The 27,117-nt window shown below is 39.8% G+C and overlaps 6 protein-coding genes, 1 long non-coding RNA gene and 1 pseudogene across 7 annotated transcripts; 4 read left to right on the forward strand and 4 right to left on the reverse strand.

Moving 5' to 3' along the window:
- Positions 1-6,755: 6,755 nt before the first annotated feature.
- On the forward strand, positions 6,756-7,790 carry LOC106607382 (hemoglobin embryonic subunit alpha-like; annotated as a pseudogene).
- A 1,224-nt stretch (positions 7,791-9,014) lies between these two features.
- On the forward strand, positions 9,015-9,848 carry LOC106607377 (hemoglobin subunit beta). The gene is made up of 3 exons (XM_014204294.2): positions 9,015-9,174; positions 9,284-9,506; positions 9,609-9,848. The coding sequence occupies exons 1-3, from the start codon at positions 9,083-9,085 to the stop codon at positions 9,735-9,737; spliced, it is 444 nt and encodes a 147-aa protein (XP_014059769.1). The 5' UTR covers positions 9,015-9,082; the 3' UTR covers positions 9,738-9,848.
- A 1,964-nt stretch (positions 9,849-11,812) lies between these two features.
- Positions 11,813-12,645, reverse strand: hbae (Hemoglobin embryonic subunit alpha). The gene is given in 3 exon segments (NM_001140924.1): positions 11,813-12,007; positions 12,205-12,412; positions 12,517-12,645. Coding segments are annotated over 3 exon segments (432 nt in total). The 5' UTR covers positions 12,612-12,645; the 3' UTR covers positions 11,813-11,878.
- Positions 12,646-15,930: 3,285 nt separating this feature from the next.
- Positions 15,931-18,332, reverse strand: LOC123743439 (uncharacterized). Its single transcript, XR_006770228.1, has 3 exons — positions 17,164-18,332; positions 16,298-16,520; positions 15,931-16,142 (listed from the first exon to the last, which is right to left on the reverse strand). It is a non-coding gene; the product is annotated as an uncharacterized lncRNA (long non-coding RNA).
- Positions 18,333-18,425: 93 nt separating this feature from the next.
- LOC106607384 (hemoglobin embryonic subunit alpha-like) lies at positions 18,426-19,172 on the forward strand (the record flags this gene model as incomplete). The annotated part of the gene is given in 4 exon segments (XM_045719505.1): positions 18,426-18,520; positions 18,618-18,825; positions 18,953-18,995; positions 18,998-19,172. Coding segments are annotated over 4 exon segments (429 nt in total), but the record flags the coding sequence as incomplete, so codon positions are not given.
- Positions 19,173-21,133: 1,961 nt separating this feature from the next.
- Positions 21,134-22,116, reverse strand: LOC106607378 (hemoglobin subunit beta). The gene is made up of 3 exons (XM_014204295.2): positions 21,956-22,116; positions 21,544-21,766; positions 21,134-21,440 (listed from the first exon to the last, which is right to left on the reverse strand). The coding sequence occupies exons 1-3, from the start codon at positions 22,045-22,047 to the stop codon at positions 21,312-21,314; spliced, it is 444 nt and encodes a 147-aa protein (XP_014059770.1). The 5' UTR covers positions 22,048-22,116; the 3' UTR covers positions 21,134-21,311.
- A 1,169-nt stretch (positions 22,117-23,285) lies between these two features.
- LOC106607381 (hemoglobin subunit alpha-2) lies at positions 23,286-24,179 on the forward strand. The gene is made up of 3 exons (XM_014204299.2): positions 23,286-23,444; positions 23,553-23,760; positions 23,947-24,179. The coding sequence occupies exons 1-3, from the start codon at positions 23,350-23,352 to the stop codon at positions 24,073-24,075; spliced, it is 432 nt and encodes a 143-aa protein (XP_014059774.1). The 5' UTR covers positions 23,286-23,349; the 3' UTR covers positions 24,076-24,179.
- Positions 24,180-25,558: 1,379 nt separating this feature from the next.
- LOC106607238 (hemoglobin subunit beta-like) lies at positions 25,559-26,416 on the reverse strand. The gene is made up of 3 exons (XM_014203989.2): positions 26,294-26,416; positions 25,926-26,152; positions 25,559-25,821 (listed from the first exon to the last, which is right to left on the reverse strand). Exons 1-3 carry the CDS (start codon positions 26,382-26,384, stop codon positions 25,693-25,695), a joined length of 447 nt encoding a protein of 148 aa, XP_014059464.1. The 5' UTR covers positions 26,385-26,416; the 3' UTR covers positions 25,559-25,692.
- Between the last annotated feature and the right edge of the window lie 701 nt (positions 26,417-27,117).

The following is a 27,117-nucleotide window of genomic DNA, read 5'->3' on the forward strand; positions in this document are numbered from 1 at the left end:
TTGTTCTTCTTACTTCAGCTATGTCACCGAAGAATATAGATTTTGCCTCAGAAGAATCAATCATATTTTACATTTTGACACAGTTGACCCCATTGAATGATTCGTTTTGATTGATTTTCTGGTCTATTGATATGTCGATTTTTAAAGAGTCATGTGAAATTACGAAATGTACCTTCATTGTGATACAAAAATGTTAAATAAATAAGTGAAACAGTAAAGCATTGATGAAATTCTAATTGTATGGCCCATGGTACGAACAGGATAATCACAATCAGCATGACTTTCTTACAAAAAGGTAAAATGTTCAAAATGTGCATATATATGCTATTAATAGCCAATTGACGTCAAACAAGGAAAGTGACTCTGATGTCTTAGGGCATACTATCACGGAAATATTATCTGAATCGAAGTACATACGTACAATGCCAGTGCCACGATAACTGAGCGACTAGGGTGGAACCAAAACACAGATAAAACCGACGCATGTTTCCTTTGAGATAAGCAGAGACAGAGATAGATGCCCTTATCAATGTGCACCCCACCTCTTGTTAGAGCACCAACTCGTCCAAATATGAGATCATTGCTAGACACGTTGAAATTCACATTCAATTCCTTTGTAATTGTGTGTTCGTTTTATAGGCCTATACACGTTACCAGTCAAACGTTTGGACACACCGACTCATTCAAGGGTTTTTCTTTATTTTTAATATTTTCAACATTGTAGAATACTAGTGAAGACATCAAAACTATGAAATAACTCACATGGAATCATCTAATAACCAAAAAAGTGTTAAACAAATCTACATATATTTTATATTTGAGATTCTTCATAGTAGCCACCCTTGGCCTTGATGACAGCTTTGCACACTCTTGGCATTCTCTCAACCAGCTTCATGTGGTAGTCACCCGGAATGCATGTCAATTAACAGGTGTGCCTTGTTAAAAGTGAATTTGTGGAATTCCTTTCCTTATTAATGTGTTTGAGCCAATCACTTGTGTTGTGGCAAGGTTGGGGTGATATACAGAAGATAGCCCTATTTGGTAAAAGATCAAGCCCATATTAAGGCAAGAACAACTCAAACTTTAAGACATGAAGCTCAGTCAATGTGGAAAATGTCAAGAACTTTGAAAGTTTCTTCAAGTGCAGTCGCAAAAACCATCAAGCGCTATGATGAAACTGGCTCTCATGAGGACCGCCACAGGAAAGGAACACCCAGAGTTACCTTTGCTGCAGAAAATAAGTTCATTAGAATTACTAGCCTCAGAAATTGCAGCCCAAATAAATGCTTCACAGAGTTCAAGTAACAGACACATCTCAACATTAACTGTTCAGAGGAGACTGCGTGAATCAGGCCTTCATGGTCGAATTGCTGCAAAGAAACCACTACTAAAGGACACCAAGAAGAAGAAGAGACTTGCTTGGGCCAAGAAGCATGAGCAATGGACATTAGACTGGTGGAAATCTGTCCGTTGGTCTTTGTGAGACGCAGACTAGGTGAACGGATGATCTCTGCATGTGTGGTTCCCACCATGAAGCATGGAGGAGGAGGTGCTTTGCTGGTGACACTGTTTGTGATTTATTTTGAAATTCAAGGCACACTTAACCAGCATGGCTACCACAGCATTCTGCAGCAATACGCCATCCCATATGGTTTGGGCTTAGTGGGACTATCATTTGTTTTTCAACAGGACGATGACCCAACACACCACCAGGCTGTGTAAAGGCTATTTTTCCAAGAAGGAGAGTGATGGAGTGCTGCATCAGATGACCTGGCCTCCAACAAATTGAGATGGATTGAGATGAGTTGGACCGCAGAGTGAAGGAAAAGCAGCCAACAAGTGCTCAGCATGTATGAGAACTCCTTCCTACGGTCGTGTATTAGAAAACAAGGACTGTTTTGATATAATTACTATAATAGCATAATACTGATGAATATAATGATTATTCCTTTGTTTAGAATTTGTTGCTGCATGTGACGTTTTACCAAATATCTCTCTTGTGACCCCAGCGTCAAAGAGAGGTTTCTCAATCTCACTTAGGCCAACGGCATAAGGGCAAGTTAAAGTAGGCTTGGCTACATTTTGTAATGGCTCCTGTTTTACTGCCCATCAAACAGAATAAAGTGAAGAGCATGGACGTGTGCTTAACATTATATTTTATTATTCATACAAAATGTCTTCTATAATAATATTATATATATATATATATATATATATATATATATATATATATATATATATATATATATATGTTTATATATGTATGTGTATATATATATATATATGTGTGTATATATATATGTATATATATATATACACACACACACACATATATATATATATATATATATATATATATATATATATATATATATACATATACATACATTTATATATATATATATATATATATATATATATATATGTGTGTGTGTGTGTGTGTGTGTGTGTGTATATATATATGTGTGTGTGTGTTATATATATATATGTGTGTGTGTATATATATATATATATACTGCTCAAAAAAATAAAGGGAACACTTAAACAACACAATGTAACTCCAAGTCAATCACACTTCTGTGAAATCAAACTGTCCACTTAGGAAGCAACACTGATTGACAATAAATTTCACATGCTGTTGTGCAAATGGAATAGACAACAGGTGGAAATTATAGGCAATTAGAAAGACTCCCCAAATAAAGGAGTGGTTCTGCAGGTGGGGACCACAGACCACTTCTCAGTTCCTATGCTTCCTGGCTGATGTTTTGGTCACTTTTGAATGCTGGCGGTGCTTTCACTCTAGTGGTAGCATGAGACGGAGTCTACAACCCACACAAGTGGCTCAGGTAGTGCAGCTCATCCAGGATGGCACATCAATGCGAGCTGTGGCAAGAAGGTTTGCTGTGTCTGTCAGCGTAGTGTCCAGAGCATGGAGGCGCTACCAGGAGACAGGCCAGTACATCAGGAGACGTGGAGGAGGCCGTAGGAGGGCAACAACCCAGCAGCAGGACCGCTACCTCCGCCTTTGTGCAAGGAGGAGCAGGAGAAGCACTGCCAGAGCCCTGCAAAATGACCTCCAGCAGGCCACAAATGTGCATGTGTCTGCTCAAACGGTCAGAAACAGACTCCATGAGGGTGGTATGAGGGCCCGACGTCCACAGGTGGGGGTTGTGCTTACAGCCCAACACCGTGCAGGACGTTTGGCATTTGCCAGAGAACACCAAGATTGGCAAATTCGCCACTGGCGCCCTGTGCTCTTCACAGATGAAAGCAGGTTCACACTGAGCACATGTGACAGACGTGACAGAGTCTGGAGACGCCGTGGAGAATGTTCTGCTGCCTGCAACATCCTCCAGCATGACCGGTTTGGCGGTGGGTCAGTCATGGTGTGGGGTGGCATTTCTTTGGGGGGCCGCACAGCCCTCCATGTGCTTGCCAGAGGTAGCCTGACTGCCATTAGGTACCGAGATGAGATCCTCAGACCCCTTGTGAGACCATATGCTGGTGCGGTTGGCCCTGGGTTCCTCCTAATGCACGACAATGCTAGACCTCATGTGGCTGGAGTGTGCCAGCAGTTCCTGCAAGAGGAAGGCATTGATGCTATGGACTGGCCCGCCCGTTTCCCAGGCCTGAATCCAATTGAGCACATCTGGGACATCATGTCTCGCTCCATCCACCAACGCCATGTTGCACCACAGACTGTCCAGGAGTTGGCGGATGCTTTAGTCCAGGTCTGGGAGGAGATCCCTCAGGAGACCATCCGCCACCTCATCAGGAGCATGCCCAGGCGTTGTAGGGAGGTCATACAGGCACGTGGAGGCCACACACACTACTGAGCCTCATTTTGACTTGTTTTAAGGACGTTACATCAAAGTTGGATCAGCCTGTAGTGTGGTTTTCCACTTTAATTTTGAGTGTGACTCCAAATCCAGACCTCCATGGGTTGATAAATTGGATTTCCATTGATTATTTTTTTGTGATTTTGTTGTCAGCACATTCAACTATGTAAAGAAAAAAGTATTTAATAAGATCATTTATTTCATTCAGATCTAGGATGTGTTGTTTAAGTGTTCCCTTTATATATGTGTGTGTGTGTGTGTGTGTGTGTGTGTGTGTGTGTGTGTGTGTGTGTGTGTGTGTGTGTGTGTGTGTGTATTTCACTATAGAACATGTCTTTAGCAGTACTGTCTGTCTAGCACAGAGACGACCACGGTCAGGAACCCAGCACTTAGGAAACGATTGAAACGTTAGTCATTTATTTGCAAGAACAGTATTCTCTTGGATGTAAATCAATGAGTAAAAATGTATTGTTCATTTGTTTTAGGCATGTCCATTAGTACTCATATTTACACGTCTTTTCAACTCCAAAATCTTACCCTGAAGTTGTCGGGATCCACATTAAGTTTCTCGGAGTGCAGAACGCTCAGCTCGACGTAGGTGTTCTTGATGTCATCCATATTCTGCACAGCTCAATCCAGGCCGTTCAGCACAGTGATGCCATGTTTGGCAACTTTGTATTGCCCATGATAGCCGTTGCGCTGTTTAAGTCTCCAAAGGTTCCAAAGTACCTCTGAGTCCATGGATATACAATAAGACACCTGGAAAATACAAATTACATTATAAGATACATAATATAAACTAATCAATTTAATTCAATGAATCCATATAAATATAGCTATTAGGATGACAGTACAAAAAATATTACAGTAGCTAATGTTTAGTAGCTGCTGAGACAAAGTGTGCCCTCATCGTCAGTGAGATTTCTCTAACTGACGGAGCTGTTCTTCAGCACCACCAAGGTCACCCTGAGCATCGCTGTCTCTATGCTTCTACCTGACCGATTAGCGGAGCTGTCCTTTCAGCACCACATTTTCACAGTCTAAAGAGAATCCTTGTGTTGTCGTGGTATGGCCAAATGTTGACAAAGTACAAGCTTTAAATTGTGACACAGGCTTTGACCCTACTGACTATGCGTCCAGCTCTGAAGTTTTGTGGACTGCTGCTTTTCAATGGGAGTTCACCCATTTTCATTCAATATCCATATCTCCAGGAGCCAGGGGTCTTCAAAATGTTCTTGCCCAGGGACCCTGTCCCAGGTAAACCGGCGGCCGAAGGACCCCCACAGTAAGTTAGCGGGGGAAAAATCCACATCTTGTCTTATTATCAAGTGAATGATACACTATACTGTATATACAAAAGTACACTACATGGCCAAAAGTATGTGGACACTCCTTCAAATGAGTGGGTTCGGCTATTTCAGCCACACCCGTTGCTGACAGGTGTTTGAAATCGAGCACACAGCCATGCAACCTCCATAGACAAACATTTGCAGTAGAATGGTCTTACTGAAGAGCTCAGTGACTTTCAAAGTGGCACAGTCATAGGATGCCACCTTTTCAACAGGTCAGTTCGTCAAATTTCTGCTCTGGTAAAGCTGCCCTGGTCAACTGTAAGTGCTGTTTATTGTAAAGTGGAAAAGTCTAGGAGCAACAACGGCTCAGCCGCGAAGTGGTAGGCCACACAAGCTCACAGAACGGGACCACCTAGTGCTGAAGCGCATAACGCGTAAAAATCGTCTGTCCTTGGTTGCAACACTCACTCTGGAATTCCAAACTGCCTCTGGAAGCAACGTTAGCACAATAACTATTCGTCAGGAGTTTCATGAAATGGGTTTCCATGGCCGAGCAGCCGCACACAAGCCTAAGATCACCATGCGCAATGCCAAGCTTAGGCTGGAGTGGTGTAAAGCTTGCCGACTCTGGAGCAGTGGAAACGCGTTCTCTGGAGTGATGAATCACGCTTCACCATCTGGCAGTCCATCAGACTAATTTGGGTTTGGCAGATGCCAGGAAAACGCTACCTGTCCCAATGCATAAACTGTACAGTTTGGTGGAGGAGGAATAATGGTCTGGGGTTGTTTTTCATGGTTTGGGCTAGGCCCCTTAGTGACCTAGACAATTCTGTGCTTCCAACATTCGGGCAACAGTTTGGGGAAGGCCCTTTCCTGTTTCAGCATGATATTGCCCCCATGCACAAAGTGAGGTCCATACAGAAATGGTTTATTGAGATCGGTGTGGAAGAACTTGACTGGCCTGCACAGAGCCCTGACCTCAACCCCATTGAACACCTATGGGATGAATTGAAATGCCGAATGCGAGCCAGGCCTTATAGCCCAAATCAGTGCCCGACCTCACTAATGCTCTTGTGGCTGAATTGAAGCAAGTCCCCACAGCAATGTTCTAACATCTAGTGGAAAGCCTTCCCAGAAGAGTGGAGGCTGTTATTGCAGCAAAGGGGGAACAAACTCCATACTAATGCCCATGATCTGGGAATGAGGTGGAAGAGGAAGTGTAAACTCCAAACACATTTTCACTAAAAGCAGCTGTTTAGCTGGATAAACAAAGGTTGGCTATTAGCAGGTCCTTTTTCAAAGCATAGGTCAGATACTCCAGTAAGTGTTATTGGCTCAATATTAGGAGTTGAGAAATAAAGTTGACATCGTTAAAAAGAAGATATGCTCCTCTTTTCTACTGTCGTTATGTCATTCAACATTAGTTTATTCTGTTTTTGCCAGCGATATTCATAACATTCAAAATAAAATAATAACAAATATACCAAAAGAAAGAAGAAAATAATGGCTGAATAACTCTGCCATGCGCCCATGACTTATTTTATCTATACTTGGCTGTGTGCCATGAGTTGTAAACAACTAAGATGACACGCTATGACAAGAGATAACCAACGGGGTCTCTTTTGGAGGTGGTTTCTGGGCAGCAGCATTGTGCTTGGGCAGATCAGACAATACATTAAAAGGGACTCGAAACAGTGAGCTCTATTGAGTTGGTTGGCAGCAAGTCAAGAAGTTGAAGCAACAATGAATGAGTCTCTCCGCTAAGGACAAGGAAATTGTCCAGGCCTTTTTTGGCAAGGTTGCCGGCAGGGCAGAGGATGTTGGCAACGAGGCACTTTCCAGGTAATTACAATTATTGAATTATTTACTACAAGGAATTGATAAATACAAGTATTTAAGACCTTTGAATTACTTGTGAATGGTTGAGAATTCCTTAGCATACACGTGCGTAAAAATGGTACTCTCTTTTTCCAATTCATATCAAGTTAAAATAGTGGGGTCATATAGTACAACGATAAACATGCCCGCATAACCGACGTATGTTTTCAACCTCCCAGGACGCTGGTGGTGTACCCCCAGACCAAGACATATTTCTCCCACTGGAAGGACCTGAGCCTCGGCTCTGCCCCGGTCAGGAAGCACGGTGGGACCGTCATGGGAGGCGTCCTGGATGCCATTGAGAAGATTGACTACCTTAGTGCTGGTCTTCATACCCTCAGCGAGGTGCACCCCTTCGTGTTGTGAGTGGATCCTGCCAACTCCAAGGTTAGTAAATAGTAAAAATGCACTTGTTTTCTTTATCACTAGTAGCTTTTTTCCATTAGCATCCGTTGAAATTTGAATACTGTAATAGCTTAATGTATGGATTTCAATCTTCAGAAACATACTCGTGAAATATGCTTCTAATAATGTTTCTGCTCTCTCTTCACATCCCCAGATCTTCAACCACAACATGCTGGTGACGCTGGCCATGATGTTCCCTGATGACTTCACCCCTGAGGTGCACGTGGCCCACGGACAAGTTTGTGGCCCAGCTGGCCCTGGCTCTGTCTGAGAAGTACCGTTAAGCAATGAGCCAGACTTCCACTTGACAATCTTTGTAGAGTGCAAATTTAAATGAAAATATGCAATAAATGAATCCTGCCGATCGAATGTGAAACGTTGTTGTCCTGTTGTCCTGATTAATCGTAGGCTATATGTGTTTTAATGTTTAGTTACAATTGATAGACCTAGATTATTGATAATTACACAAATATATCCACTGTCCACAAAGTTGAAAACTTCCACTACTCCACTCTGGGTCCACATTGCTATTAATAGTAATAGCAATTATTATAGTAATAGGTAACCACCACCTTCATTATCATTATTATCATCATCATGATCATCATTATAATTATTAGGCTACCATTATTATATCACAATCATTATGACTGTACGTTTGTTTATGTGTAACTCTGTGTTGTTGTTTTTGTCGGCCTACCTGGTTAAATTAAGGTGAAATGAAAATAAAATAAAATAAATGATATGACCTTACATCCTGATATGATATAAGTCATTACTGGTTGTCTTCTGGATGCCTACATTACCAGTATTTAGACCAGGTTATTATTTCATGAAATAATCAATAAGCCAGAAGCACTGGTCTTGGATCAGATTTCTCACCCAAACTTTACATGAGAATGGCCCAGCTCTTATAGAGATGACTGCAGTAGGTCATGTATAAGTTAGTTTGCACCATTTAATATTATACGACTTCATACAGCAATCATTATTTAAATAATTGCTCAAACTTGCACTTGCTTGAAAAAACATAGGCACACACATCATGATATCGTAATTGTCATATTATTCAATAAAAGACTATAATAAAACAAATGTATTGTGAATGAAAACATTATTTATCATCATAAAATGTAGATTAATAAAAGGAAAATAAATTATTATAAAAAAATCATAATAATCAATGTTTTATTAGGCCTAAATAAAATAAAACAAAAGGCAGGCAACATATTTCCTTTTTCGGCTTTTGGCAGAACTTTTTTCTTAATTTGACTTATTGAAAACAAAAGTATGAATTATTTGTCTATACATCAGCAGTGACAGGGACATTAAACTGTCCACATTTCCACCAACGCCACTTAAATAATTTCAAATATGAATTGGTAATAAATAATGATGGTCATTAATGAATGAGCATAAAAGGCACATGAGAACTATCGTCACTGTCTTGGTGATTTGTTCCTTTCGGTCGTTGTAATTTACAGGAGACTATGAATGGGCTGGCGTGGTACTGCAATGAATTTCTACAAAACATTGTTAACCCAGCCCTCTCAAAACAGCTAAACCAATAGTTGGCTTTTGGTGTGGAGACAAAACGCGTATATAAGCTGTCCCTTCAGTAGCATGAACAGTACATGTCATATTGAGTGATACCTCACAAACGTCAATATGGTTCAGTGGACAGACTTCGAGCGCCAAACAATCCAGAGCATCTTCGGGAAGATGGACTACGATGACGTGGGCCCCGCGGCTCTTTCCAGGTCTTTTCTCTTTTTCATACCTCCTTAAAAATAGGGCTACATTTACATTGAACCTCGTGCATATTATATGATTAATGCAGTCACTCATAATCCCATTATTCACTTACAGGTGTCTGATCGTGTACCCCTGGACCCAGAGGTATTTTGGTAACTTCGGAAACCTGTCCAACGCCGCTGCCATCCAGGGAAACCCCAAGGTCGCCGCTCACGGAAAGACTGTCCTGCAAGGACTGGTCCGGGCTGTCAAGAACATGGATGACATCAAGGCCACCTTCACAGAGCTTAGCGTGCTGCACTCCGAGAAATTGCGCGTGGATCCCGACAATTTCCGGGTAAATTAGTTATCATTTTATACTTCACAAGGTCATATTCTACTCTCAATACTCTGCCAGAATGCATTTTTTTACATGTCCGTTTTCTTTTTTCTTTTGCAGCTGCTGGCTGACTGCTTGACTATTGTCGTTGCTGCAAGAATGGGTGCTGACTTCACCGCCGACGTCCAGGGGGCTTTCCAGAAGTTCCTTGCCATCGTGGTGTGCTCCCTGTGCAGACAGTACCACTAGAGCGTTCGTTGCCTGCGTCAAAATAAACAGAGCAACATCCGGCGCCCTTCATTGCATGTATCAAAACAGATGTATCAATTCTGAAGGAAAAATAAAGTGCTAAATCGAAAATATATTTTTCATCGCTTTCATTATGTGTATACGTCTGTCAACATGTATACCCTACATTAACATCTATTTTCAACAAACGAAAGGTCCACGTCAATAGGCCTACATATTTTTTGTGGTTTAATATAAGTCTAGAAGTTGTGCAACTTATTTCTACTGGTAGGCCTCCAAAGCACCCAATTCTCTGTCCAACCAAAAGCACACATATTGTCCTAAAATACATTTCACACATATGAACTGTGACAACATACATGAGGGGTAAATTCCATAAATAGCGTTAGAATGACAAACCAAATAAATATGTAGGTTACAGCAGCCAAGAGGGAGGTAAATGGATGTTTCTTCCCTGTCTTCTCTCTGGCTAATGATGAAGAACTGTAGGCTACATGTGTGCACTGGGGAGGCCGCTTGGAGGCTTGAGAAGTTAAGAGCATCAGAACGTATATAAAATAACATCTAAATTAACTGATGTTAATTAATGTTCATAAAACTCCACCGAACTGCTATTGCGCATTGGAACCCAGAACGATATGTGAACACTTGGTCACAGCAACGCCGAGGACACCCAAACCAGAGTGGCCACCGCAAAGCCCAGGAGCCTGACCCTCCCTGGAAGTTGCCGTAGCCCTGCTTAAGATATTTAGCCTGTATTGGCTATTGGTTTGGACGCAGGGCATAGGGTGGCGCACAATTGGCCCAGCGTCGTCCGGGTTAGGGGAGGGTTTGGCCGGGGTAGGCCGTCATTGTAAAATAATAATTTGTTATTAACTGACTTGCCTAGTTAAATAAAGGTTAAATGTTCTAGCTTGGTAGGTTATGTCGTGGTGGGGAAATTGAAATGTATATTGGGCCAAGTTGGAAGTAATAATGCATTTAGATTATAGTTTATTGAGATGCATAAATACACCACACCAAAAGCATGATTTTATGGCTGTTTTAAAACGAACTTCCTGCAATTCTACATAGTAATGATTTATGATCACTATTTGATCAATTGATTTATTGATTAAATCTTTGCAAATAAATTATATGAATTGATTATTTATCCCCTCTGTTTTATTTTATTCTGTAATAGGGTATATTGTAACCATGTGTTCTAGCTAATCAAATACAAAGTTTATTTAGCGCTGTCCTTTTGGAACCATGAAGGGCACTCCGATCGTTTACAATAACACTCATCAAGATCTATTGTCTAAGCCTAATAGTACTAATAATCACTTATTATTATTATTACAAATAGAACATCATCACCTCTCACAATGGTGCTCGTTTAGTAAAGTTAGATCGAAACTGAATCAATGTCTCGTAAGATCACATAACGATTCATTATTAGTTTACATAACAGAAGCGAATATAATAGCATAGCATAATAGGCCTATAGGCTAATGTTACTGTTCCACCAAAAACACCTCATCATTTCTAATGAGATGTTAGAATGGTTAATTTAAAAAAAAAGCATCGTGCGCCAAAAACTCAACAGCATATATGCTTTGATTGAAACAAAATACAAGGAAGGCTAATAATCTGTTAACACCATCTGCTCTAAACAGTCATTCAACAAGATCGAAATGCATAGACCATTCCCATGAAACTGCTTGAGATCTATCACATTATTGGAATACACACGCAGTTTCGCCGTTAAAACATGAATAACTATCATTCACGATTGACAGTGATGACGGCCTATTTTGAAATTAGGTATGCCTAACTTTGTGTTTGAGGGTATTACAAATATAAAATGTTCTTGAGACAATATGTGTGGGCATAAGCAGACGTTGCAATTGGAAGATGCGTGTTATAACAGGGCTCTCCAACCCTGTTCCTTTGCGTCATGTTTAATTAATGCACAGTGCTAAGGCTGGCTGTTTTCGTCACACGGTTGCTCACATTGCAAAACCCGCTGTCCCTTTAAATAAAAACGATCAAGATAAACAGTAGATGATGTCGGTATTTTTATTCCATGATTCATATCATACAACACGTGCACATTTATGATCAACACAGAAAACCGAGAGCATTTATCTTCTCGCCATTTAACGATACTTCTCGGAAAGCGCCAGGGCCAACTTGGCGAGGAACTTGTCCACAGACACGTGCACCTCAGGGGTAAAGTCGTCAGGGAACATCATGGCCAGCACCACCAGGATGTTGTGGTTGATGATCTGCAGATGTAGAGGGAATGGAGTTATTATTATCAAGCGTTTTAGGCCTAGTCCATATGCGAAAGATAGTGTTTCTGAAGATTCAATTGGAACCTTCACAAAATACATACATAGGACTCACATTTGGACACGGTTGCCGCTGTGATATTTTGAGAAAGGGTGAATCGTTTTATTGACTCGGTAAGTTATTTAGTCACCTTGAAGTTGGCGGGATCCACACGCAGCGTGAAGGCGTGCAGCTCGCTGAGGGCCAGAAGACCACCGGTCAGGTCGTCGATCTTGGTCACGGCATCAAGGACGCCTCCCATGACGGTCAGACCGTGCTTCTTGACGGGAGCAGAGCCGGGTCTCAGGTCCGTCCAGTGGGAGAAGTAGGTCTTGGTCTGGGGGTACACCACCAGGGTCCTAGAAATAAAAACATGTGATTATGTATTATGATTTAACGTGGGTAAATGCACCGCATAACTCTGTTACAAAACAATCCGTTCAATATATAAAGATGTCGTTACCTAGAGAGAGCCTCATTTCCGATGTCCTCTGCTTTGCCAGCCACCTTTCCAAAAAAGGCTTTCACGATCTTTTTGTCCTTGGCTGTGAGACTCATTCTAGCGGTTTCTATGACATAAGATACTGCTGGTGCCATAAGAGTGGACACTGGAAGTATTTATGTGGTCTCTAAAGATCTCTTTGGCTTAGCTCCGCCTTCAACTGGAAGTCATTGGATGTACACAAGATAGAGTTTGGTGATAACCATTAGTTATGTACCATCAATATATTGCTATTTGATTATGATCAATCACAAATGTTACCCTTTACGCACGGATATACTTGTTATGACGATAGTGCTGAAAAACGGAACAATCATGTTTCAAACTGTCATGAATCTAAAGGCTACATTATGCATGATGCAAGAATGTATTTTATTCTTCTTCTAATATAATGAATACTGTAAGCTGGACGTTTCATGCACAAGGAATGGTCTTTGGAATATGTCTGATTGCTATTCTTTTGGCTATTTAGGCGATCATTTGTTTTATTGACTCGTTCATTGATTCATTCGTTGATGTAATCATTAATGAATTAATTGGATAATACATTCATTCAGTAAATATGCCTACTACAATGACCGAAGTCATCCTAGAAGGTATTTCTCATTAATCTGACCATGTTTTGTCGAGGGTGGTACCAAACAAATGATGATGGACATCTCGTTGGCAAAGGTTGAGTGCCAAGATTGCTGTCTTATCTCTGCAACAGCAAGGCAAGAATGACACCGCACTCCCCTTCCGGTAAGGTGTGTTGAAGGTTGATTGATATACATTTTCTCCGTAGGTCAATAGTTATGGTTAGGGCCAGGTCTATTGTTTAAGTCACATTGACATTTACATTTTAGTCATTTAGCAGACGCTCTTATCCAGAGCGACTTACAGTAGTGAATGCATACATTTCATACATTTTTCACATGCTGCTGTCATGCTGCTGAACCTCTATAGTCCTTACCACGTCGTGCGATGTCACTCAGATTTCCCTAAAAAGAGGTAAATGCATATGTGTGTGCTTTGCATGAGGGTATATCCGGCATACGCTTTGTTCACCAATATCTAGTCTGATGTCGCAGTAGCAGCTTATAGAGAGCATGTCACCGTTTGTCAGGTGCGTGGACAAAATCGGAGTAATACGTTTTGTCAAGAAGAATGTTGATTGTTTGGGTAAGCTAATACACCCTGCATGATACATGTATAATTGAAGTATATCTCACTTGCTTTTCAAAGGGTGGCGCTGGTCAAGCTACTGTGTAGGCTACTCTGACCTCGGCACCTCCACTTCTCTCGACCAGAGAGATAGAGGAAAGCTGAGCCAATGATTATTATGTTCACAATATTTGTTTTAGCCTTTTTATTTCCTATCCCATAGCATAACGCGATTAGCCTATTTCGTCACCAAATGCAACCAGTAAAATAGCCTATATCTGCATTTTTATTGAAAACATAGGCCTACTTACAGGATTTGCATGAATCCAGCACCATGCCTAATGATAACGCTACACACTTCCTAATGTGTTGTAATGATATGTTATAATAATGTTAAAGTCCTCTTGGGTCGTTTTGTTTAAATAGTGCCATTGCGTAATTCAGGTGCTTTTTTCCGAACATTAAGCACGTTGCTCTTCAAAACCCATTTGGAATGCCAACGTTCAGCTACAGTACCAGTAAAAGGTTTGGACACACCTACTCATTCCAGGGTTTTTCTTTATTTTTTTTATGTTGTTATAAAGGGCACAAGGCGAGACCCAGATGCAGACACAGGAGGCAGATAGTTAGAGTCTTTGTAGTTTATTTATATCCAAAAGGAGTAGGCAACAGAATGGTCGTGGACAGGCCAAAGGTCAAAACCAGATTCTGAGTCCAAGAGGTAAAGAGTGGCAGACAGGCTCGATGTCAGGGCAAGCAGAAGGGTCAGGTAGGTGGGTATGGAGTCCAGAAAAAACAGGCAAGAATCAAAACCGGGAAGACTAGAAGAAGAGAATAGAAAACAGGAGCACGGGGAAAAACACGCTGGTTGACTTGAAAACATACAAGACGAACTGGCACAGAGAGACAGGAAACACAGGGATAAATACACTGGGGAAAATAAGCGACACCTGGAGGAGGTGGGGACAATCACAAGAACAGGTGAAACAAATCAGGGCGTGACAGTTGTAGAATAATAGTGGAGACATCAAAACTATGAAATAACACAAATGGAATCATGTAGTAACCAAAAACCTGTTAAACAAATCAACAGACATCTCAACATTAACTGTTCAGAAGACACTGCGTGAATCAGGCCTTCATGGTTGAATTGCTGCAAAGAAACCACTACTAAAGGACACCAATAAGAAGAAGAGACATGATTGGGCCAAGAAACACGAGCAATGGACATTAGACCGTGGAAATCTGTCCTTTGGTCTGATGAGTCAAAATGTGAGATTTTTGGTTCCAACCGCCATGTCTTTGTGAGACGCAGAGTAGGTGAACACATGATCTCTACATCTGTGGTTCCCACCGTGAAGCATGGAGGAGGAGGTGTGATGGTGTGGGGGTGCTTTGCTGGTGACACTGTCAGTGATTTATTTAGACTTCAAGGCACGCTTAACCAGCATGGCTACTACAGCATTCTGCAGCGATACTCCATCCCATCTGTTTTGCGCTTAGTGGGAGTACCATTTGTTTTTCAACAGTACAATGACCCAACACACCTCCAGGCTGTGTAAGGGCTATTTGACCAAGAAGGAGAGTGATGGAGTGCTGCGTCAGATGACCTGGCCTCCACAATCACCCGACCTCAACACAATTGAGATGGTTTGGGATGAGTTGGATCGCAGAGTGAATGAAAAGCAGCCAACAAGTGCTCAGCACATGTGGGAACTCCTTCAAGACTGTTGGAAAAGCATTCCAGGTGAAGCTGGTTGAGAGAATGCCAAGAGTGTTGAAACCTGTCATCAAGGCAAACGTGGCTCTTTGAAGAATCTAAAATCTAAAATATATTTTGATTTGATTAACACTTTTTTGTTACTACATGATTCCATGTGTGTTAATTCATAGTTTTGATGTAGAAAATAATTTCAAAAAAGTAAAACCCTTGAATGAGTAGGTGTGTCCAAACTTTTGACTGATACTGTATATGCAAATTCCGCCTACCTGAGGCAAGTAAAATTTAACCTGGGCAACAAATTTTATGATAGACTACCTTATAATTACAATAATAACATAATACTGAGGAATATATTGATTATTCCGTTGATAAGATCTCGTTGCTGCATGTGATGTTTTACCAAATCTCTCTCTCGTGACCTCAGGGCAAGTTAAAGTAGGCTTGCCTACATTTTGTAATGGCTCCTGTTTTACTGCCCATCAAACAGAATAAAGTGAAGAGCATGGACGTGTGCTTAACAATATATTTTATTATTCATACAAAATGTCTTCTATAATAAAATATATATGTGTATTCCACAATAGAACAGGTCTCTCATGGTACAGTCTGCCCAGCGCAGAGACGACCACGGTCAGGAACTTCTGCTGGGCGGCTTGGACGTCTGGCGTGAAGGCGCGCCCCATCTGGGAGGCCAGAACAATGGTGAGGCAGTCGCCCAGCACTTAGGAAAAGGAAACGATTGAAACGTTAGTCATTTATTTGCAGCAGCAATATTCTCTTGGATATAAATCAATGAGGAAAAACGTATTGTTCATTTGTTTTAGGCACGCCCATTAGTACTCATATTTACACGTCTTTTCAACTCAAAAATCTTACCCTGAAGTTGACGGGATCCACATGACGTTTCTCAGAGTGCAGAACGCTCAGCTCGACGTAGGTGTTCTTGATGTCATCCATATTCTGCACAGCTCAATCCAGGCCGTTCAGCACAGTGATGCCATGTTTGGCAACTTTTTTATTGCCCATGATAGCCGCTGCGCTGTTTAAGTCTCCAAAGGTTCCAAAGTACCTCTGAGTCCATGGATATACAATAAGACACCTGGAAAATACAAATTACATTATAAGATACATAATATAAATCAATCAATTTAATCCAATGAATCCATAGAATTGCGCACACATATAAAACAAGACTAGAAAAGTAAAATGATATATTATCAATATATTTTATTTCCTTTCATTATTATTAGCCGTCCTTCTCAAAGCATGGGGTCCGACCACTTTTGACGTTGATTTTGCCCCAGGTCTCTATGATGAGCTTCCGCTTTTCAACTGTCCATTCATCCATGTTGAAGGTGTTGTGTGTCTGATCTGTGAGAAGATCTGTCAGTGTCGGTCACTGGAGCTTTTTCATTTATATTGAATCCCTCCGACCCAGTGGACGAATACAATTTAGAGGATTCATTCCAAAAACGACATCAAAGGTCCGCAAAACGTTCATGGTAATCTATCATTCCTTGCCAGCCAGCTGGTCTTATCGACCAACACCATATATTCATAGTTCTGCCAAATGCCCAAACGGCAACGGAGGTCGACTTATGGAAAAGTTTCACACCGGCAATATGTGGCTGTTTTATTAGTACCTTATAAAAGCACCATGAAGACGTAAAGTGTAGTTAACAGTAGTTTTATAGTATTCAGTGCTAGCTTCGTGAATTACTATAACAAAGATTGGAAATTACCACCAGTCACTGCAAAATGTGGTAGACAGCAAGAATGTGGTAGAAAGAAAGATGTTGACTTTCTTGAAAGGGACCGATCTAAAGGGCTGCTTATCAGTGAACTATAGGCTCACGTTTTATCTTGCCGTTCTGAATGAGTTCCACCCTCTGCGTAAAAGCTCCATTTGGTTGCCTTGTTCTGATAAGCCATTAGAAACACCCTTTTCTTGGCAACAATCATCTCCTTACGTTGAATGTATTTGTCAACATGGTATTAACTGATAAGTAAATCATTTTTTTTACATTAATCAATTGCGGGGTCAGGATTAGAAATCAATTTATTGACTTCAGTCAATCTAAATCAGTCTCGCTCATATGGAGCTCAGTTGGTAGAGCATGGTGTTTGCAACGCCAGGGTTGTGCGTTCGATTCCCACGGGGGGCCAGCACAGAAAAAGAAATGTATGAAATGTATGCATTCACTACTGTAAGTCGCTCTGGATAAGAGCGTCTGCTAAATGACTAAAATGTAAATGTAAATGTCATATAAAATCATACAAAATTATTATTCCAATTATAACCCATTGTTCACGATAATTACGCATCAAATAAATAAGACATATACCAAACGAAACTGTCATATGTTGGCCCCATAAGCCTGTCCCCCAATATGGCCAAATAAATAACTACACCATCAGTAAAAAAAAAAGACAAAAAAATGAACACTAATTATACTTAATACGTCGCAAAGTATATTTTAAATTCAATTACGTTCTCTCCATTCGTGTAATTTTAAGCAAAAGCCATTCTATAGATAGTAGCTAAATGTAAGTTATTCAAGATCTGCAAAGTCATGAGCCTCCTATCCTCATCTCCACAACCTATGTATTACTTTATTTACGGCCTAACGACGAGGTTAGAAAAGTCATTTCATCATTTTGAAAACACATTCATAGATACTGTACAGTATATTTCCAGATATCGTTTTTAGATACTTCCTTTTATATTGGTTCACTTAGACTATTACTTTTGAGCAAAAAACCTGATGAACTCATATTCGATAACTATTATGTTATCCAAGTAAATGGGTAAAATTATAGTATTTTCTTTTTTTTTTCACCCAATCTGCCAATACCAAAATAAGATATTTTACTAAGCAGGGTCTTGTTTCATCTGTCTGACTGTGACTGCCGATAACTTCAGAACGAAGTCGACAAAAAATACGAAGTTGCCACAGTATTTGCAATTGTTACAAACAAGTGAAGGATAAAACCGAGATGACTGCATGGGCCTGTAGGCAAGGACAAGGCGGTGGTCAGGGCCTTCTGGGCCAAGGTGTCCGGCAAGGCTGAGGACGTCGGATGCGATGCTCTGTCTAGGTAATGGAATTATTCAACTGCTATATTGTTGTTTTAGAATATACCATTTGGTGTTAGCTAGCCTTAAATCTCGAGATGTATTTTTCCTCCCGTGCAGAATCCTTGTGGTGTACCCCCAGACCAAGACATACTTCTCTCACTGGCCGGACCTGAGCCCCGGTTCTTCCCTGGTCAGGAAGCATGGTAAGACCATCATGGGAGGCGTCGGTGAAGCCGTGGCCAAGATCGACGACCTCACCGCAGGTCTCCTCACCCTCAGCGAGCTGCACGCCTTCCAGCTGCGGATAGATCCAGCCAACTTCAAGGTGAGGACAGTATAATATTTTTTAACATTTCAATCGGCTACGTTTTACAGTAAAATAGACAACATAGGCTAAAATAGCCTACATTAAAGATGCATACGAACTCATTTCCATGTATTTCCTCTTGTAGATCCTGTCCCACAACATATTGGTGGTGCTGGCCATTTTGTTCGCCGCGACTTCACCCCAGAGGTTCATGTGTCCGTGGACAAGTTCCTGGCCGCCCTGGCCCTGGCTCTGGCCGAAAAGTACAGATAAACCATGGGGCATCATCAGACCAGACATATGGCAGCATGTGCTCGATGATCTGTCTTGTTCTAAATTATGAATAAATGTTCAAACGCACATAACCACGTTATCTGTTCTTTACTTTGCTTTTTAATGAGTCGTGTTGTAGCGTCTGAACTTGATATGATGAAATGCGTTGCTATTTTTAAGGCTGAAATAACTATTTCTCAAAATCGTGACGAAATGCTAAAACGCATTCTTAAAGAAAACTTAGGCAATGCAAAACAGTTTCGTAGGTAGTCTAAAAATATAAAAGGGGTAACGAGAAATTCAAAGTACAAATACCGGCAGTAGCCTATAGAATAATTAAATAGCCCTCTTCGAACTTGCTATTGAAAAACAAGATTGAACAAACAATTTGACATACAAACAAATCAAATGATATTTGTCACATACACATGTTTAGCAGATGTTATTTCGGGTGTAGCGAAATTCTTGTAAACACCATCGAAAAAGGATTTGATAGACTACCAACATATTATTTGTAAATATTATGAATAGATTATAAGCAGATATGATCTATAATACTAAAACGTAAAACATAGCCTAATGATTTTGATTGGCTGATCATGCTATATTTGTAACATATTATTCATTTATTTTTATGAACCAATGTGGTTCAGTTTCCATAAAATGTCAACAGTTAAATGTCGAATTTTACACTATTTTAAATGAAACACAAAGTATATCTTGTTTAAGTTCTTAGCAATATTGGTTGATTAATTAATTGATTCATCAGTCTATTATTCATGAGAAGTGAGCAGTAAAAGTTTAAAAAGTTAAAGTAAAAAATTCGAGAAGGGGAACGAAGTTTAAATAGTAGCCTATAGATTAATCAAACGGCTCGCTTAGAACTTGTTACTGATAAACAAGATTGAACAAACTATTTGACATAGGACCACATAAACAAAAACGATTTGATATACAAAAATAATATATATTAGATGATTAGGCTAATTAAGGACTCATAAATATATATATATATATTATGAATGGCTTGATATTATTTCTTAATTACATTTCCTATACACTTAATATTTCCTAAGAACATTTCCTATGCACATAAAAACGTATATAACGTGTAAAACATAACCTAGTGGTTTTGCTGATCATGCTAGAATTGTAACATATTGTTAATGCATTTTTATAAACAAATGTGGTTAAGTTTTCATAAAATGTGAAAAGTTACATGTTGCATTTATACATGATGTAAAATGAAATACACAGACAGTATTTCTTGTTGTATTTCTTAAGATTATTGGTTAATTAATCTATTGATTTAATAATCTATTATTAATGACTTTAATAGATTCCTATCTGAACACTTTTTGTACGGTTATCATGGTTCCAAAGCTGGCCATGACAGGAGGTGCCTCTCATAAATGTATTTAGTATTTTATAGGGTTCTATAGACCAATTGTCTTATTCTTATTCATACATGGGAGGCAGGGTAGCCTAGTGGTTAGAGCGTTGGACTAGTAACCAGAAGGTTGCAACTTCGAATCCCCGACCTGACAAAGTAAACCCACTGTTCCTAGGCCATCATTGAAAATAAGAATTTGTTCTTAACGGACTTGCGTAGTTAAATTAAAGTGAACGTTTATGTCATTTTGATCTGGTTAACCTCTCGACCATTCACACTAATACATCAACCAAACATTGAATAACATATATGTTCTGAAAAGTTATCTTGAACCTTTAGGAATGACGATTGTGTGTAATTGAAGAGGAATTTATCATTGCAGCTCTGCTCTTATTTGACTCAATGCATCATTGGACACACGTTTTTCTTCATTATATGGTTCGCTCATGCACAGCTAATGTAACATGTCAGTCTATTAATTGCAAAAAAAATGTTTTTATTTGCTAAATATTTGTATATATATTGCACATTATCCATATCTGGTTAACAAGGTTTTTGCGATATTCACACCCATAGCCTATCATATTACCATATTAGACCTATTAGTATGTGCCACCGTATTGATATTCATGTATGAAACAAAAGGCGCAGATAAAAATATTAATTTGCTGATTTTATTTGCTTTAGTAGAAGGAACAACATGTGCCTCTAAACAAATGATCAGCGCCTGTTGGTCCTCTGAGCTTGTTGGTCCTCTGAGCTTGTTGGTCCTCTGAGCTTGTTGGTCCTCTGAGCTTGTTGGTCCTCTGATGGTCGTCCGTCTCTGAGTGGAGGGGCTCTAGTGGTACTGTTTGCCCAGGGAGCTCACCACCACAGCCAGGAACTTCTGGAAAGCACCCTGGACATCAGCGGTGAAGTCAGCACCCATTCTCGCAGCAACAACAATAGTAAGGCAGTCAGCCAGCAGCTGCAAAAGAATGGAGCAAATGGACATGTAAGAAAACGCATTCTTCCACACTATTTTAATAGATAGGCAAGTACCTTGTGTGAAGTCGAACAATTAACTTTACCCGGAAGTTGTCGGGATCCACGTGTAGTTTCTCGGAGTGCAGCACGCTCAGCTCTGCGTAGGTGGCCTTGATGTCATCCATGTTCTTGACAGCCCGGTCCAGTCCGTGCAGGACAGTCTTTCCGTGAGCGGCGACCATTGGGTTTCCCTGGATGGCAGCGGCGTTGTACAGGTTTCCGAAGTTACCGAAATACCTCTGGGTCCAGGGGTACACGACCAGACACCTGTAGAAATAATAAACAGTCAAGAATGACAGAAACGTGATATCTGCATACACACATATCTTATGGAAATCAATGATGAAATACGAATTAATCTTGAAAATCATAATAACAAGCGCATACTAATATAATAACAATATAATAACATGAATAATTCCAATAATTTGTAGACCACAGTTTTAAACGCACTACCTGGAAAGAGCCGCGGGGCCTACGACATCGTAGTCCATCTTCTCGAAGACGCTCTGAATGGTGGCGCGCTCAAAGTCTGTCCACTGAACCATGTTGCGAGCTGTTGAACTATCTTTCACAGAGGCTAACGAATCGTATACACTTGGTCTTCGTTTGAGCAGCGTTTTTAAAAGGATCGGAACACTCCTCCCTAAAGACAGCGATGGGTGGGGTCATGGTAGTGGGCTGTATAAGCCAAGACTCACAGATTTTACTCAGATACTAACGTGAAGGTTGACTATTTACCATATATGTTTAAAAACAATTTGACAATAACATACTGCCCTAAAATCAATTATGAAATCATTCATTTAAGTATTAAGTTACATAGCAATTATTACATTAACATTATTAGAAATATTAACAAAAATAAGCCCAAAATAGTGGGGAAATATACAATTCTCAACACATGCAAATACATGTGTAATAGGCCTACTATCTGAAGTTATAGGTCTATTGCACATTAATTACACTTGGTGGGGATTCAATTACTTTGTCTGAGAAACATTTTTCAACTCTGTGTATGCCTATATTCAGATATTAGTAAGATATAACTACGATATTAATATATTACTAAGATATATTAGATAGTCTACCAAGATGTTTCTCAATTTTTATCCTTGTAATACATTTCTAATCAAATTAATTGATATTTTAGCTCTATGTTCATTCTGTGCTAGTAAGGTCGACCCACTTAATATTTATTTTTAGATTTGCACTATTCCAATCTATTTTGGAATAATGCATCTCTACGGTCAACTTTTCCATATTTCTGAATACAGGCTTCTATTTCTTACTTATGATACAGGCAATTTAGCTATTGACAATACAATTAGACTTTTCTATTTAATGGGTAAATACCATAAAGCCAGAGTGAGAAATAAATAAATAAACGAATATTGAATTATTTTGTATTGAAATAAAATATGGAAATGACTGAGTCCCTTGTGAAAACTACCAGCATTAAAAAAAACTCAACACATCTCTAATACTAAATAACTTTGTAGACTTCAATGGCTGTGATAATCATGTCTTTTTCATGTTTTTTTTTATCCATCTCTACCCTGTGTGTTTTATGTTTGATATTGTGGGTTGCTCAGAAGGGGCTAACAATGTCTTTGTAAGTCTTGTATGGAGGATTGTACCAACTTGTGTTTTTGTCCAGTACAATAAGCAAATAAATGAAATAACTTGTGAGGGATTGTGCCTATTGAACATTAACAAAAGGGATGTTGTGTCTTGTTTATCTTGGAGGTGGGTCTGCTTTGGGTGGGGCTCGCGGCTAATATAAAAAGCCTTGGTTTGTAAGAGCTCATCACTGAACTTCTACTCCAGCATCGTCTTTAACGACAACCATGAGTCTCACCACTAAGGACAAGAAAATGGTCAAGGCCTTCTGGGCCAAGGTGTCCGGCAAGGCTGAGGACATCGGCTGCGATGCTCTGTCTAGGTAATGGCTGTCGTGCTGCTAATCTTATAGCTGTTTTTGAAGTAAAAATGTAGACTGTTTGGTGTTAGCGTTTCATCTTTCTTGACGTGTCTTTTTCTTCCGGTGCAGGATGCTGGTTGTGTACCCCCAGACCAAGACCTACTTCTCCCACTGGAAGGACCTGAGCCCCGGCTCTGCCCCAGTCAGGAAGCACGGTGGGACCATCATGGGAGGCATCAGTTTAGCCGTGGCAAGCATCGACGACATCAGCGCAGGTCTCCTCGCCCTCAGCGAGCTGCACGCCTTCCAGCTGCGTGTCGATCCCGCCAACTTCAAGGTCAGGACAGTCACAGCATTATTTATAATCATTTGTTTATCGTTGACACCAAATCAAAATGTATAGTTAAAATGCATTTCAAATATGTCGGGTACGCTCTACAGTAAAATGGACAACGTAGATTATTAAATAAAATAGCCTATTAAAACATGTAGCGTACTAATTTCCATTCCTTTCGTCCTGTAGATCCTGTCCCACAACATCTTGGTGGTGCTGGCTGTCTTGTTCCCCAATGAATTCAACCCCGAAGCTCATGTGGCCATGGACAAGTTCCTGGCCGCGGTGGGCCGGGCTCTGTCTGAGAAGTACCGATAAGATGTGGACAGAAGGCATCAGACCAGACGGATTGCAGCATTGATCAGCACTGTGCTCAGCTCTGTATTGTTCTAAAATATTATTAAATATTCAAACGCGCATAATTACGTTTTTTGGTCTTTACTTGGGTTTTTAATGAGTTGTGTTGTAGAGCACATGACCTGATATGATTGAATATGTTGCTGTTTGCAAGTCTGAAAGACATCGAAACGCAAAAAGGTATAGAAAATGGAGACTACATGCAAAACATTTCCACTAAAAGCGGTCCTCAGAGAACTGAGCAGTAAAAGTTTAAAAAGTAAAAAAACTAAATCAGAGAAGGGGAACAAAGTTGAAATAGTAGCCTATAGATTAATCAAATGGCTCGCTTAGAACTTGCTATTCATAAACAAGATTGAACAAACTATTTGACATAGGACCACATAAACAAAATGGAAAAAACGATTTGATATAACTGAATAATATATATTATATAAGTAGGCTAATTATATATATATATATATATATATATATATATATATATATATATATATATATATATATATATATATATATATATATATATATATATATATATATATATATATATATATATATATATAGGGTATTATAGGGTTATTTTGACTAACTGATTTATTGTTATTAATAAATAAAAATGTATCTCATGTTGATCTGGTTAAAGCTAGAATCCTTAATTGAAACAATAACAAAGCATGGTATGTTTTTGTAAAAAGCTGAGAGATGGGCCTGGAGAAATGTGACCACTCTCAAAATCATAGACAGAGCTATGGATGCAAGGACTGACTATCCATGATATCAACAATTATAGTTTTAACCATGTTTTGAGGCTATACAGTGTCTGTTTACATTTAATTTGTTTGCAAACAGAGTAAAAGAGTAAAAGAAGCTTAGGCTTATATGTTGGGTTCTGATGGGGTACGACAGTTGAACTGAGCTCATGAGGCATTTACAAGTTATATTCTTTAAGAATCAATGGGTATATATTATTAATTCCCCAAATCGATGTAGCAACTAGGGAGTCTGTGTTTAAACTCTCGATCACTCAACAATTTCTTGCCACACTAATACATGAACCTAACATTGAATACCAGATCTGTTCTGAAAAGTTCTCTTCAACTTTTATGAATTAGATGATTGTGAGTTTAAACAGGAATTAATCATTGCAATTCTGATATCATTTAAACATATTGTATCAATTCTACACCATTAAACACAAGGTTGTATTTATTAGTTGCATTGGTTAGTTCATGCACGGCTAATGTAGCATGTCCGTGTGATTAATTGGACAATATTTGAGTTATTTGCTATATATTTGTATATATTGCACATTATCAATATCTGATTAACAAGGTGGAAATATTTACACACTGAGTTCATAATGGAGTAGTCTACCATATGTGCCACCATATTGATGTTCATGCAAGAAAAATAAGGCACAGAGAAAACATATTCATTTGCGGAAGATTTTATTTGCTTTAGTAGAAGGAACAACATGTGCCTCTAAACAAATGATCAGCGCGTGTTGGTCCTCTGAGCTTGTTGGTCCTCTGAGCTTGTTGGTCCTCTGATGGTCGTCCGTCTCTGAGTGGAGGGGCTCTAGTGGTACTGTTTGCCCAGGGAGCTCACCACCACAGCCAGGAACTTCTGGAAAGCACCCTGGACATCAGCGGTGAAGTCAGCACCCATTCTCGCAGCAACAACAATAGTAAGGCAGTCAGCCAGCAGCTGCAAAAGAAAGGAGCAAATGGACATGTAACACAACGCATTCTAGCACACTATTTTAATAGATAGGCAAGTACCTTGTGTGAAGTCGAACATTTTAACTTTACCCGGAAGTTGTCGGGATCCACGTGTCGTTTCTCGGAGTGCAGCACGCTCAGCTCTGCGTAGGTGGCCTTGATGTCATCCAAGTTCTTGACAGCCCGGTCCAGTCCGTGCAGGACGGTCTTTCCGTGAGCGGCGACCATTGGGTTTCCCTGAATGGCAGCGGCGTTGTGATATATGCATACACTCAACGCCCAGAAATAAATGATTTTGTCGTTTGGAGATGTGTATTACGCGTAAATTACGCGCTTATGTCAAATAATAACCCGTCTTGAAAACCGTTAACAACATGACTAATTCCAATAATTTGTAAGCAACCGTGTTTAAGGCACAATAACGCTGACATCAAATAGGGTATAAACGGTAGCCTAACTGGAAAGAGCCGCGGGGCCCACGTCATCGTAGTCCATCTTTGAGAAGATGCTTTGGATTGTGGCGCGTTCAAAGTCTGTCCACTCAACCATGTTGCTGGCTATGAGGTTCCTTTGACAGGGTTCTTAATGGAGGTTAAGGAATTCTGTGCACTTAGACTTTGTTTGAGCAGCGTTTTTAAAGTACACTCCTCCCTAAAGACAGCGATGGGTGGGGTCATGTTAGTAGGCTGTAAATCCAAGCGTCACAGATTTTACTGAGATAATATAATGTGAATGGAAAGGTTTACTTTTGACCAAATGATTGGCACCCATTTTTCTTACATTTTTCTTACATTTTCTTACATTTTTCTCTGCATTGTTGGGAAAGGGCTCGTAAGTAAGCATTTCTCGGTAAAGTTAACACCTGTTGTATTCTGCGCATGTGAGAAATACAATTTGATTTGATAAAGATGTGCACAAAATACTGTATAAAATAAATAATACAAATACTGAGCTACATTGTATGCTAAAAAATGGGACAATTATATTATTTTAATGGCCTACTAATATTCCAAGCTCTCGCACATCTGAGCGAGAGCACATTCCAGGCTCTCGCACATCTGAGCTATCTCTAGTTCACATCTGAGCTATCTCTAGTTCACATCTGAGCTATCTCTAGTTCACATCTGAGCTATCTCTAGTTCACATCTGAGCTATCTCTAGTTCACATCTGAGCTATCTCTAGTTCACATCTGAGCTATCTCTAGTTCACATCTGAGCTATCTCTAGTTCACATCTGAGCTATCTCTATTTCACATCTGAGCTATCTCTAGTTCACATCTGA

This window comes from Salmo salar, chromosome ssa06, assembly GCF_905237065.1.
Source record: "Salmo salar chromosome ssa06, Ssal_v3.1, whole genome shotgun sequence".
NCBI classification, from domain to species: domain Eukaryota; kingdom Metazoa; phylum Chordata; class Actinopteri; order Salmoniformes; family Salmonidae; genus Salmo; species Salmo salar.